Source organism: Tachyglossus aculeatus, chromosome 21 (assembly GCF_015852505.1).
Source record: "Tachyglossus aculeatus isolate mTacAcu1 chromosome 21, mTacAcu1.pri, whole genome shotgun sequence".
NCBI lineage: Eukaryota > Metazoa > Chordata > Mammalia > Monotremata > Tachyglossidae > Tachyglossus > Tachyglossus aculeatus.
The window spans coordinates 1745969-1759489 of record NC_052086.1 but is presented as its reverse complement, the minus strand read 5'-3'; the positions used below and the strand labels follow the sequence as shown (position 1 = coordinate 1759489).

General features: G+C 51.2%; 1 protein-coding gene across 1 annotated transcript in view; it reads left to right on the top strand.

The window, feature by feature from the left end:
• The window catches only part of PI4KA (phosphatidylinositol 4-kinase alpha), a 142251-nt gene that overhangs the window by 38255 nt on the left and 90475 nt on the right, over positions 1-13521 (top strand). Inside the window, exons 11-16 of the mRNA XM_038762294.1 lie at positions 2285-2476; positions 3687-3787; positions 5669-5798; positions 8992-9124; positions 10478-10573; positions 11428-11611. Coding sequence (XP_038618222.1) covers positions 2285-2476; positions 3687-3787; positions 5669-5798; positions 8992-9124; positions 10478-10573; positions 11428-11611 — 836 coding nt within the window. The remainder of the gene's footprint in view (positions 1-2284; positions 2477-3686; positions 3788-5668; positions 5799-8991; positions 9125-10477; positions 10574-11427; positions 11612-13521) is intronic.

The window sequence follows — 13521 nt, the reverse complement described above, 5'->3', positions numbered from 1 at the left end:
TCAATCGTATTTATTGAGCGCTTACTGTGTGCGGAGCACTGTACTGAGCACTTGGGAAGTACAGATCGGCAACCTATGGAGACATTCATTCATTCATTCAATCGTATTTATTGAGCGCTTACTGTGTGCAGAGCACTGTACTGAGCGCTTGGGCTTTGCACATAGTAAGCACTTAATAAATGCCATCATTATTATTATTATTATTATTGGGAAGTACAAATCGGCAACCTATAGAGACGGTCATTGATTCAATCGTATTTATTGAGCGCTTACTGTGTGCAGAGCACTGTACTGAGCGCTTGGGAAGTACAAATCGGCAACCTATAGAGACGGTCGTTCATTCATTCATACAATCGTGTTTATTGAGCGCTTACTGTGTGCAGAGCACTGTACTAAGCGCTTTGGAAGTACAAGTTGGCAACATCTAGAGACGGTCCCTACCCAACAGTGGGCTCACAGTCTAGAAGGGGGAGACAGACAACAAAACAAGTAGACAGGTGCCAGTACCATCATAATAAATAGAAGTATTGCTATATACACATCATTGATAAAATAAATTGAGTAATTTATTCATTCAGTCGTATTTATTGAGCGCTTACTGTGTTCAGAGCACTGTACTAAGCGCTTGGGAAGTACAAATCGGCAACCTATAGAGACAGTCATTCGTTCATTCAGTCGTATTTATTGAGCGCTTACTGTGTGCAGAGCACTGGACTAAGTGCTTGGGAAGTACAAGTTGGCAACATATAGAGACGGTCCCTACCCAACAGTGGGCTCACAGTCTAGAACATGATCAAAGAGTCCAAAAAGGAGCAGAGGGAGAGTCAGGAGGGGAACCGGGAGAAAACAGCATTGGTCAAACCCCGGTTAGGTCGTGTTTCCAGGTGCTCCGAGCGGTCAAGGGGCATTAATTAGGGTAGAGTAGACGGCTTTAGCTGAGGCAAGGCGGAAGTTCCCCGGGAAACCTGGGAGAGAGAGAGCTCTCCCAAGCGCTTAGTAATAATAATAATGGTATTTGTTAAGTGCTTACTATGTGCAAAGCACTGGGCAGTGCTCTGCACATAGTAAGCGCTCAGTAAATATTACTGACCGACTGAGCTCCTCGGGGGATTCAAGGGGGCGGAAACTGGATCGGAGAGGGCTGACGAGAGGGGTTTGGAGGAGGGCATGGGGACCGGAGGGTCCCGGCGTCACCTTTTGGGGGCCAGAGGAGTCATCATCAATCAATCGTATTTGAGTGCTTACTGTGTGCAGAGCACTGTACTAAGCGCTTGGGATGTCCAAGTTGGCAACATATAGAGACGGTCCTTACCCAACAGTGGGCTCACAGTCTAGAAGGGGGAGACAGAGAACAAAACCAAACATATTAACAAAATAAAATAGACTAAATATGTACAAGTAAAATAAATAAATAAACAGAGTAATAAATCTGTCCAAACATATATACATATATCCAGGTGCTGTGGGGAAGGGAAGGAGGTAAGGCGGGGGGGATGGAGAGGGGGACGAGGGGGAGCCCAACAGCGGGCTCACAGTCTAGAAGGGGGAGACAGAGAACAAAACCAAACATATTAACAAAATAAAATAAATAGAATAGCTATGTACAAGTAAAATAAATAAATAAATAGAGTAATAAATCCATCCAAACATATATACACCTATCCAGGTGCTGTGGGGAAGGGAAGGAGGTAAGGCGGGGGGGATGGAGACGGGGAGGAAGGAGGGGGCTCAGTGTGGGAAGACCTCCTGGAGGAGCTGAGCTCTCAGTAGGGCCTTGAAGGGAGGAAGAGAGCGAGCTTGGCGAATGTGCAGAGGGATTGGGGGCATTCCAGGCCCCGGGGGAAGACGTGGGCCGGGGGTCGGCGGCGGGACGGGCGAGAACGAGGCCTGGTGAGGAGATTAGCGGCAAAGGAGGGGAGGGTGCGGGCTGGGCTGGAGAAGGGAGGAGAGGTAGGAGGGGGCGAGGTGATGGACAGCCTTGAAGCCCAGGGTGAGAAGTTTCTGCCTGATGCGTAGGTCGATTGGAGATTTTTGAGGAGGGGAGTAACATGCCCAGAGCGTTTCTGGACAAAGACAATCCGGGCAGCAGCGTGAAGTATGGATTGAAGCGGGGAGAGACAAGAGGATGGGAGATCGGAGAGGAGGCTGATACAGTAGTCCAGACGGGATAGGATGAGAGCTTGAACGAGCAGGGTAGCGGTTTGTCCCCATCACTGTCCCCGCCTCTGTCCCCGTCACCATCCCCACCTCTGTCCTCACCCTCGCCTCCGTCCCCGTGCCTCAGACGTGCCGACGGCGCTGGTGAAGGAGACCCACGACTTCGTGCTGGAGCGTTTCAGCGGCAGCCAGGCGGAGCTTCAGAAGATCCTGCACGACCCCGAGCGGCTCCAGCAGCAGCTCGGGCCCCTCAAGCTGCGCTGCCAGGCCAACGCCGCCTGCGTCGACCTCATGGTCTGGGCGGCCAAGGACGAGCAAGGTGAGCGGCCCGGGGACCGCCCGCCTTGGCCGCATCAGGGAACCTCAATCGGTCGGGCAGGCGTATTTATCGAACGCTTACTGCCTGCGGAGTAAGAGTCCAAACCGCAGTTCGTTTAATCGTATTTATTGAGCGCTTACTGTGTGCCGAGCACTGGACTAAGCGTGTGGGAAGTACAAGTTGGCAACATATAGAGGCGGTCCCTACCCAACAGTGGGCAGTTATGCTTACTGTGTGCAGAGCACTGTACTGAGCACGTGGGAAGTACAAGTTGGCAACATATAGAGGCGGTCCCTACCCAGCGGTGGGCAATTACGCTTACTGTGTGCAGAGCACTGTACTGAGCGCTTGGGAAGTCCCAGTTGGCAACATATAGAGACGGTCCCTACCCAACAGTGGGCTCACAAGGGAGTGGGTGGAGAGGAGGGAGGGCCAGGGGGTGGGATGGGGAGGGGAGAGCCACAGAGAAGCAGCGTGGCTCAGTGGAAAGAGCCCGGGCTTTGGAGTCAGAGGTCGTGGGTTCAAATCCCGGCGCCGCCACAGGTCTGCTGTGCGACCTTGGGCAAGTCACTTCACTTCTCGGAGCCTCAGTTACCTCATCTGGAAAATGGGGATAATAATAATAATAGTGGCATTTGTTAAGCGCTTACTATGTGCAAAGCACTGTTCTAAGCGCTGGGGGGATACAGGGTGATCAGGTTGTCCCACGTGGGGCTCACAGTCTTAATCCCCATTTTACAGATGAGGTAGCAGGCTCAGAGAAGTTAAGTGACTCGCCCAAGGTCACACAGCAGATGTGGTGGAGCAGGGATTCGAACCCTTAAAGTCAGAGGTCATGGGTTCGAGTCCTGATTCTGCCACATATCTGCTGCGTGACCTTGGGAAAGTCACTTAACTTCTTTGAGCCTCAGTTACCTCATCTGGAAAATGGGGATTAATAAGGTGAGCCCCACATGGGACTCGATCACCTTGTATCCCTCCAGCGCTTAGAACAGTGCTTTGCACATTGTAAGCGCTTAACAAATGCCATCATTATTATTATTTTTATTATCCCTGGGGGGTGTGGACGGCTAGATACACGGGGGCCTGCGGTCAGGAATGGAGGGACGGGGGTGGGTGCGGGGCGGGCGGGCACGTGCCCAAGAACGCACCCATTCACGCTCCCTCCCTCTCTCGGAACCGCCTCGGTGTTTGCCGTTTCGGCCCGCAGGGGCCGAGAACCTCTGCATCAAGCTGTCCGAAAAGCTGCAGTCCAAGACGTCCAGCAAAGTCATCATCGCTCACCTGCCCCTGCTCATCTGCTGCCTGCAGGTGGGTCCTCCCGCCCGCCCGGCTCCCGTCCGGCCCACGTTCCCAGTCGCACTCCGTCCGGTCTCGCGGGGGGCAACTTTTTTTTTTTTATGGCATTTATTAAGCGCTTACTATGTGCCGAGCACCGTTCTAAGCGCTGGGGAGGTTACCAGATGAACAGTTTGTCCCACAGGGGGCTCACAGCCTTCATCCCTATTTTCCAGATGAGGCCACTGAGGGCCAGAGAAGTGAAGTGACTTGCCCAAAGTCACCCAGCTGACAAGTGGCGCAGAGGGGATTTGAACCCATGACCTCTGACTCCAAAGCCTGTGCTCTTTCCACTGAGCCCCACCACTTCTCTTCCGTCCTCACCGGCTCAGTCTTCTGCCTAATGGGCTCCAGAGTTCACCTTACGTCGGGGGGGGGGGACCGCCCCGGGCGCGTGGCCACCTCTGCGACCCCACCCGTCCCCTCATCGCGGGCTCAGTTTCCCCCGATACCTGCTTGAGAGCAGGAGCACTGTGACCTAGTGGACGGAGCACAGGCCTGAGAGCCAGGAGGACCTGAGTTCTAATCCCCGCTCGGTCTGCTGGGGCAAGGCACTTCACTTCTCCTGAAGAAGTTCACTTCTTCTAATCAATCAATCGTATTTATTGAGCGCTTACTATGTGCAGAGCACTTCTTCTAGACTGTGAGCCCACTGTTGGGTAGGGACCGTCTCTCTGTGTTGCCAACTTGGACTTCCCAAGCACTTAGTACAGTGCTCTGCACACAGTAAGCGCTCAATAAATATGATTGATTGATTGATTCTTCACGGGGAAGCAGCGTGGCTCAGTGGAAAGAGCCCGGGCTTTGGAGTCAGAGGTCGTGGGTTCAAATCCCGGCTCCGCCACGTGTCAGCTGTGCGACTTTGGGCAAGTCGCTTCACTTCTCTGGGCCTCAGTTCCCTCATCTGGAAAATGGGGATGAAGACTGGGAGTCCCACGTGGGACAACCTGATTACCTTGTATCTACCCCAGCGCTTAGAACAGTGCTTTGCACATAGTATGCCCTTAACAAATACCAGCATTATCAGTATTATTATTATTCTCCGTGCCTCAGTTCCCTCAGCGGTAAAAAGGGGACTCAGACCGTGAGCCCCATGTGGGACGTCGGCCGTGTTCAACCCAACCAGCTTGGAAGCGGAAGCAGCGTGGCTCAGGGGAAAGAGCCCGGGCTTTGGAGTCAGAGGTCATGGGTTTGAATCCCGGCTCCACCCCATGTCTGTTATGTGACCTTGGGCAAGTCACTTCACTTCTCTGAGCCTCAGTTCCCTCATCCGTAAAATGGGGATTAAGACTGTGAGCCCCACGTGGGACAATTGAATCACCTTGTATCCCCCCAGCGCTTAGAACAGTGCTTTGCAAATAGCAAGCACTTAACAAATGCCATCATCATTATTATTATTATTATTATTTGGAGTCAGAGGTCATGGGTTCAAATCCCGGCTCCGCCGCTTGTCAGCTGCGGGACTTTGGGCAAGTCACTTCACTTCTCTGGGCCTCAGTTCCCTCATCTGTAAAATGGGGATGAGGACTGTGAGCCCCCCATGGGACAACCTGTTCACCATGTTACCTCCCCGGCGCTTAGAACAGTGCTTTGCACATAGTAAGCGCTTAATAAATGCCATTATCATTATTATTATTATTATTATCTCCCGGACAAGAACCCAGGTCTTCCGACTTCCGAGCCTGGGGTCTGTCCATTAGGCAACGCTGCCTCTCGGGTGTTTGAGGTGTCGGTGAGGGAGCTGTCCGCTCAGCCTTCTCCCCCGACCCCGCCGCTCCGGTTGCCCTCGTCTTGCCCGCGGTGGTCCCGGCGGGGTCCCCGTGGGCCACTGACCGACGGCGGGCTCCATCCCAGGGCCTGGGCCGCCTCTGCGAAAGATTCCCGGTGGTGGTCCACTCCGTGACGCCGTCGCTCCAGGACTTCCTGGTCATCCCGTCGCCCGTTCTGGTCAAGCTGTACAAGTACCACAGCCAGTCTCACTCAGGTACCAAGGAGACGCCCACGGCGCGGTCCCCGCGGTCCCGGAGAGGCTCCCCCCGCCTTCCCTCCTTCCCCTCCCCACAGCACCTGTATATATGTATATACGTTTGTACGGATTTATTCCTCTATTTATTTGTACATATTTCTTCTATGTATTTTATCTGTTTTGTTCTCTGTCTCCCCCTTTTTCGTGCATTCATTCATTCATTCAGTCGCTAAATGCGTTCATTCATTCAGTCGATAAATTTATCAGTCGATAAACATGACCGAATGAATGAATGAATCAATCTGTCGTATTTATTGAGCGCTTCCTGTGTGCAGAGCGCTGGACGAAGCGCTCGGGAAGTCCAGGTTGGCAACATCTAGAGACGGTCCCTACCCACCAGCGGGCTCACCGGCTAGAAGGGGGAGATAGAGGACAAAAGAAAACATATTAACAAAATAAAAGAAATAGAATAAATATGTACAAATAAAATAAATATTAAATAATTAAATAAATAAATAGCCCACTGTTGGGTAGGGACCGTCTCTAGATGTTGCCAACTTGGACTTCCCAAGCGCTTAGTACAGTGCTCTGCACACAGTAAGCACTCAATAAATATGAATGAATAACTGCGGTACTAGGGAAGCACTTTGGCCTGATGGAAAGAGCCCGGGCCTGGAAATCAGAGGACGTGGGTTCTAATCCCAGCTCCGCTAGCAATCTACTTTGTGACTTGTCTCCCGGCAGGGAGGGCCGGGATTAGAACCCAGAGCTCAGGACTCCCAGGCTCATGGTCTCTCCACTAGGCCACACTGCTAAGCACCGCTAATAACGACGATGTGTTTAGTCCCCTGGAAGAAAAAGGGTGTTTCCCTCGTATCCATTGGCTTTAAAGCACTTAATTGGGGGTCAAAAACCAGTTGAACGGTCAGTGGTATTTAATGAGAGCTTACCATGTGCAAAGCACTGTGCTAAGCGCTTGGGAGAGAGCAGTATGCCTGTATGTATGTATATATGTTTGTACATATTTATTACTCTATTTTACTTGTGCATATTTATTCTATTTATTTTATTTGGTTTATATGTTTGGTTTTGTTCTCTGTCTCCCCCTTCTAGACCGGGAGCCCGCTGTTGAGTAGGGACCGTCTCTAGATGTTGCCAACTTGGACTTCCCAAGCGCTTAATACAGTGCTGTGCACACAGTAAGCGCTCAATAAATACGAATGAATGAATAACTGCGGTATTAGGGAAGCACTTTGGCCTGATGGAAAGAGCTCGGGCCTGGAAATCAGAGGACGCGAGTTCTCATCCCAGGAAGTCCCCTGGAAGAAAAAGGGTGTTTCCCTCGTATCCATTGGCTTTAAAGCACTTAATCGGGGGTCAAAAACCAGTTGATCGGTCAGTGGTATTTAATGAGGGCTTACTGTGTGCAGAGCCCTGTGCTAAGCGCTTGGGAGAGAACAGTACTTATTCATTCATTCAGTCGTATTTATTGAACGTGTTACCGTGCGGGTACGCTACCAGTATGATTGCAGGTGGAGGTGGGGCGTTCTGGGAGAGATTTGTCCGTGGTGTCGCTTTGGGTGCGGGACGATTTGACAGCATAAGACAAGACTGTGTGCAGATAATAATGATAGCATTTATTAAGCGCTTACTATGTGCCAAGCACTGTTCTAAGCGCCAGGGAGGTTACAAGGTGATCAGGTTGCCCCACGGGGGGCTCCCAGTCTTCATCCCCATTTTCCAGATGAGGGAACTGAGGCCCAGAGAAGTGAAGTGACTAGCCCAAAGTCACCCAGCTGACAAGTGGTGGAGCCGGGATGGGAACCCATGACCTCGGACTCCAAAGCCCGGGCTCTTTCCACTGAGCCGCGCTGCTTCTCCAACCAGAAGCACTGTACTGAGTGCTTGGGAGAGTCCAATACAACAATAAACAGATGCAATCCCTGCCCACAGCGAGCTTACGGTCTGCTTAAAGTCTGAGCCTCGGGTGGGAGAGGGACTGTGTCCAACCTGATGATTTTTCAGTCAATCAATCAATCGTATTTATTGAGCTCTTACTGTGTGCAGAGCACTGTACTAAGCGCTTGGGAAGTACAAGTTGGCAACATCTAGAGACAGTACCTACCCAACAGTGGGCTCACAGTCTAGAAATAGAGTAATAAATACGTACAAACATATATACAGGTGAAGAGGGGAAGGGAAGGAGGTGACTTGCCCAAGGTCACACAGCACGCCTGTGGTGGAGCCGGAATTCGAACCGATGACCTCTGACTCCAAAGCCCGGGCTCTTTCCACTGAGCCATGCTGCTTTTTGTGTTTCTTCCAAAGGCACTGACCTGATGGCATTCAGCCCCTCTTTTTATTTTGAAATGGCCCCAGCCAAATGGTCTCAGGAGCCCAGATTCATTCATTCAATCGTATTTATTGAGCGCTTACTGTGTGCAGAGCACTGTACTAAGCGCTTGGGAAGCAGCGTGGCTCAGTGGAAAGAGCCCGGGCTTTGGAGTCAGAGATCATCGGTTCAAATCCTGGCTCTGCCACTTGTCAGCTGTGTGACTTTGGGCAAGTCACTTCACTTCTCTGTGCATCAGTTACCTCATCTGAAAAATGGGGGTTAAGACTGTGAGCCCCACATGGGACAACCTGATCACCTTGTAACCTCCCCAGCGCTTAGACCAGTGCTTTACACGTAGTAAGCGCTTAATAAATGCCATCATAAAAAAACATAAAAAGAAGTCCAAGTCGGCAACATCTAGAGATGGTCCCTACCCAACAGCGGGCTCACAGTCTAGAAGGGGGAGGCAGAGAACAAAACAAAACACATTAACCAAATAAAAGAAGTAGAATAAATATTCATTCATTCAATTGTCTTTATTGAGCGCTTACTGTGTGCAGAGCACTGGACTAAGCGCTTGGGAAGTCCAAGTTGGCAACATCTAGAGACAGTCCCTACCTAACATTCATTCATTCATTCAGTCGTATTTATTGAGCGCTTACTGTGTGCAGAGCACTGTACTAAGCGCTTGGGAAGTCCAAGTTGGTAACATATAGAGACGGTCCCTACCCAACAGTGGGCTCACAGTCTAGAATAATGTACAAATAAAATAAATGAATAAATAGAGCAATATTGGGCCTAGGGAAAAGGACGGGGTTTTTGAGGCCCAAACCCGGAGCGGTTTGACTAACCCACTCCGTGTCCGTCTGGGTCAAGTGGGCACCAACGACATCAAAATCAGCGTCACAAACGAGCACTCGGAGTCCACCCTGAACATGATGTCGGGGAAGAAGAGCCAGCCGTCCATGTATGAGCAGCTGCGGGACATCGCCATAGACAGCATCTGCCGGTCAGCAAGGGGAGGGGACCCCCGGGGCTGGGGGTGGGAGGACCAATTCGGCCGGCACGCAGGCCAGGGGGGTGTACAACGTAATAATCCTGGTGGTATTCATTCATTCAGTCGTATTTATTGAGCGCTCACTGTGTACAGAGCACTGTAATAATAAGAATAATAGCATTTATTAAGCGCTTACTATGTGCAAAGCACTGTTCTAGGCTCTGGGGAGCTTACAGTGTGATCAGGGTGTCCCACGGGGGGGGCTCACAGTCAATCCCCATTTTCCAAATGAGGTCACTGAGGCCCAGAGAAGTGAAGTGACTTGCCCAAAGTCACCCAGCTGACAAGTGGCGGAGCCGGGATTTGAACCCACGACCTCGGACTCCAAAGCCCGGGCTCTTTCCACTGAGCCACGCTGCTTCTCCTTAGCGCTTGGGAAGTCCAAGTTGGCAACATATAGAGGCGGTCCCTACCCAACAGCGGGCTCACAGTCTAGAATCAATCGGTCAATCAATCAGTCGTATTTATTGAGCACTTGCTGTGTGCAGAGCACTGTACTAGGCGCTTGGGAAGTCCAAGTTGGCAACATATAGAGATGGTCCCTACCCAACAGCGGGCTCACAGTCTAGAAGGGGGAGACAGAGAACAAAACAAAACATATTAACAAAATAAAATAAATAGAATGAATATGTACAAGTAAAATAAATAGAGTAATAAATATGTACAAACATATATACAGGAATATATAGGGGATGGGGGGATGGAGAAGGGGAAGGGGCAGGGGGATAAAAGAGAGGAGGGGGGGATGAAAGGGGTGGGATTGAAGGGGAGGGGGCACTGGGTGACCTTGAACAAGTCATTTCACTTCTCTGTGCCTCAGTTCCCTCATCAGTAAAATGGGATTAAGACCGTGAGCCCCATGTGGGACAACGTGATTACTTTGTATCTACCCCAGCACTTAGAACAGTGCTTGGCACCTAGTAAGTGCTTAACAAATACCATTTTTATTTATGTAAACGCTTAACCAATACTGCAACTATTATTATTATTTTCGTCATGAGCCCGCCTTCTAGACCGCGAGCCAGCTGTTGGGTAGGGACTGTCTCTATATGTTGCCAACCTGGACTTCCCAAGCGCTTAGGACAGCGCTCTCCCCACAGTAAGCGCTCAATAAATACGATTGAATGAGTGAATGGGTACCGAATCCCCCTTTTACGGTAGAGGAAACCGGGGCCCGGAGGAGTCAAGTGACTTGCCGAGGGTCGCAGAGATTAGAACCCAGGTTCCCCGGCTCCTTTCCGTGGAAGGCAGGGAGAGGGAGGTGGGACGGAGGCTGAGGGCCGGGCTTCCTCCGGGCTTCCGCAGGTGCCTGAAAGCCGGTCTGACGACGGACCCGGTGATCGTGGAGGCTTTCCTGGCCATCCTCTCCAACCGCCTCTACATATCGCAGGAGAGCGACAAGTAAGAGCCGGCCCGTCCCCCTTCAGACCCACCCCTCCCACTGGCCTATCCCCCCCCGCTTTAATGAATCCCCACTTCACAGAGGGCCAGAGAAATGAACTTACGTGCCCCAAAGTTGTCAAATAGCATGCACGTGGTGGAGCTGGCGTAATATATAATGGCATTTGTTAAGCGCTTACTACGTGCAGAGCACTGTTCTAAGCGCGGGGGGGGAATACAAGGTGATCAAGTTGTCCCACGTGGGGCTCACAGTCTTAATCCCCATTTTACAGATGAGGGAACTGAGGCTCAGAGAAGTTAAGTGACTTGCCCAAGGTCACACACCCATGACCTCTGACTCCAAAGCCCGTGCTCTTTCCAGTGAGCCACATTGCTTCTCTGGTGTAAGAACTCGGGTCTCCTGACTCCATATCCGGGCTCTTTCCGCTAGGCCAAACTGCTGCTTATTCTGGAGATTCCGGCCCCAGGGGGCGGCGGGGAAAGGGGGTATCACTGGGGGGTACTCCCCCAGAGCCCACCTTTCAGTGTCAAGAGTCGACGGGGAGGAAACGGCTCACTGAGCGAGGGGTCCGTAGCGGGCCATCCCCCCCGCCCCCGAGATGCCACCCTCCAGGGAGCTCAGCCTGCCCAGGTCGGGATGGGGCGGGAAGAACGGTCGGGAACCCAGCCCTAGCTCCGGAGATTCCCTCCCGCTCGGCCTCCTCAATCAATCCATCAATCAATCGTATTTATTGAGCATTTACTGTGTGCAGAGCACTGTACTAAGCGCTTGGGAAGTACAGGTTGGCACCCATAAACCCTTGGGAAGCCGGGTCCCCGCCCGCGACGGACCGTCTGCCCTTCCCCTCCGGCAGGGACGCCCATTTGATTCCCGACCACACGATCCGGGCCCTGGGGCACATCGCCGTGGCCCTGCGTGACACCCCCAAAGTCATGGAGCCCATTCTGCAGATCCTGCAGCAGAAGTTCTGCCAGCCGCCCTCTCCGCTGGACGTGCTCATCATCGACCAGCTCGGCTGCCTGGTCATCACCGGGAATGTAAGCGGGGGGGCCCCGAGGGCTTCACCCCCGAACCTGCGGCGATCGGTCGGTCCGTGGTATTTATCGGGGCGCCTAGTGTGTGCGCAGCACTGGACTGAGCGCCTGGGAGAGAAGAATACTTAATCTGTGAGCTCCGTGTGTGTCCAACCTAATAAACTGTTTCTGTCCCGGCGCTTAGAACGGTGGCATTTAGCAAGCGCTGTCCAAAAAGCTCCAAAAAACCAGAGTTGGTCCACCTAGAGAGAGTCTAGAGAGTCAATCGGTAGTCAGTCGTAATTATTGAGCCCAGGCTCGGGAGCCAGAGGTTGTGGGTTTCTAGACAGTTCATCATCATCAATCGTAGGACCGTCTCTATATGTTGCCAACTTGTAATCATAATAATGATGGTATTTGTTAAGCGCTTACTATGTGCAAAGCACTGTTCTAAGCGCTGGGGAAGTTACAAGGTTTGTCCCATGCAGGGCTCACAGTCTTCATCCCCATTTTACGGATGAGGGAACCGAGGCACAGAGACGTTAAATGACTTGCCCAAAGTCTCACAGCTGACAGTTGACAGCTTTTAGACTGTGAGCCCACTGTTGAGTAGGGTCTGTCTCTATATGTTGCCAACTTGTACTTCCCAAGCGCTTAGTACAGTGCTCTGCACACTAAGCGCTCAATAAATGCAATTGATTGATTGATTGATTGACAGAGCTGGAATTTGAACCTATGAACTCTGACTCCAAAGCCCGGGCTCTTTCCGCTGAGCCACGCTGCTTCTCTTACTTCCTTCTTCCTTCTGCTCTTGTACTTCCCTAGCGCTTAGTACAGTGCTCTGCACACAGTAAGCGCTCAATGAATACAATTGAATGAATGAATGAAAGAATGTGGGTTCTAATCCCAGCTCCGCCGCTGTGTGACCTTGGGCGAGCCACTTAACTTCTCTGTGCCTCAGTTACCTCATCTATAAAAATGGGGGATAAGACTGTGAACCCCACGTGGGACAACCTGCTTACCTTGTATCTACCCCAGCGCTTAGTACAGTGCTTGGCACATAGTAAGTGCTTAAATGCCATAATAATAACAACTGTGGGCAGACCACTGTATTAAGCACTTGGGAGAGTAGAAAAGAATAGCAGACACATTCCCTACCCACAGTGAGCTTGCAGTCTAGAGGGGGAGGTAGACATTAATAAAAATAAATTGTAGATAAGGACATAAAGGCTGTGGGGCTGAGGGAGAAGTGAAGAACAAATCCTCAAAAGTTATAGCTCCAAACATATGCTATTAATAATAATAATAATGGCATTTATTAAGCGCTTACTATGTGCCAAGCACTGTTCTAAGTGCTGGGGAGGATACAAGGTGATCAGGTTGTCCCACGGGGGGGTTCACAGTCTTAATCCCTACTTTATTCATTCATTCAATCGTATTTATTGAGCGCTTACTGTGTGCAGAGCACTGTACTAAACGCTTTACAGATGAGGTAACTGAGGGTCCGAGAATTTAAGTGACTTGCCCAAAGTCACCCAGCTGCCAATTGGTGGAGCCGGGATTTGAACCCATGACCTCTGACTCCAAAGCCCGGGCTCTTTCCACTGAGCCACACTGCTTCTCCTTTTAAAAAAATGATAAAGAGTCGGTTAGACTGATTTCTTGCCCCGATTTCTAGCTGGGGCTGACAGACATTGATAGAAACAAATAAAGATGTGGAAGTGGACAATAAGAACCGTGCGGTTGAAGGTGGGACGAATTCCAGTTGTCCAAAGGTCACAGATCCAAGCGCGGAGACGACGCAGAAGCGAGAGGGAGCCGAGGAATCAATCAATCCGTCAATCGTATTTATTGAGCGCTTACTGTGTGCAGAGCACTGGACTGAGCGCTTGGGAAGTCTGTCGGCAACATATAGAGACGGTCCCTACCTAGCA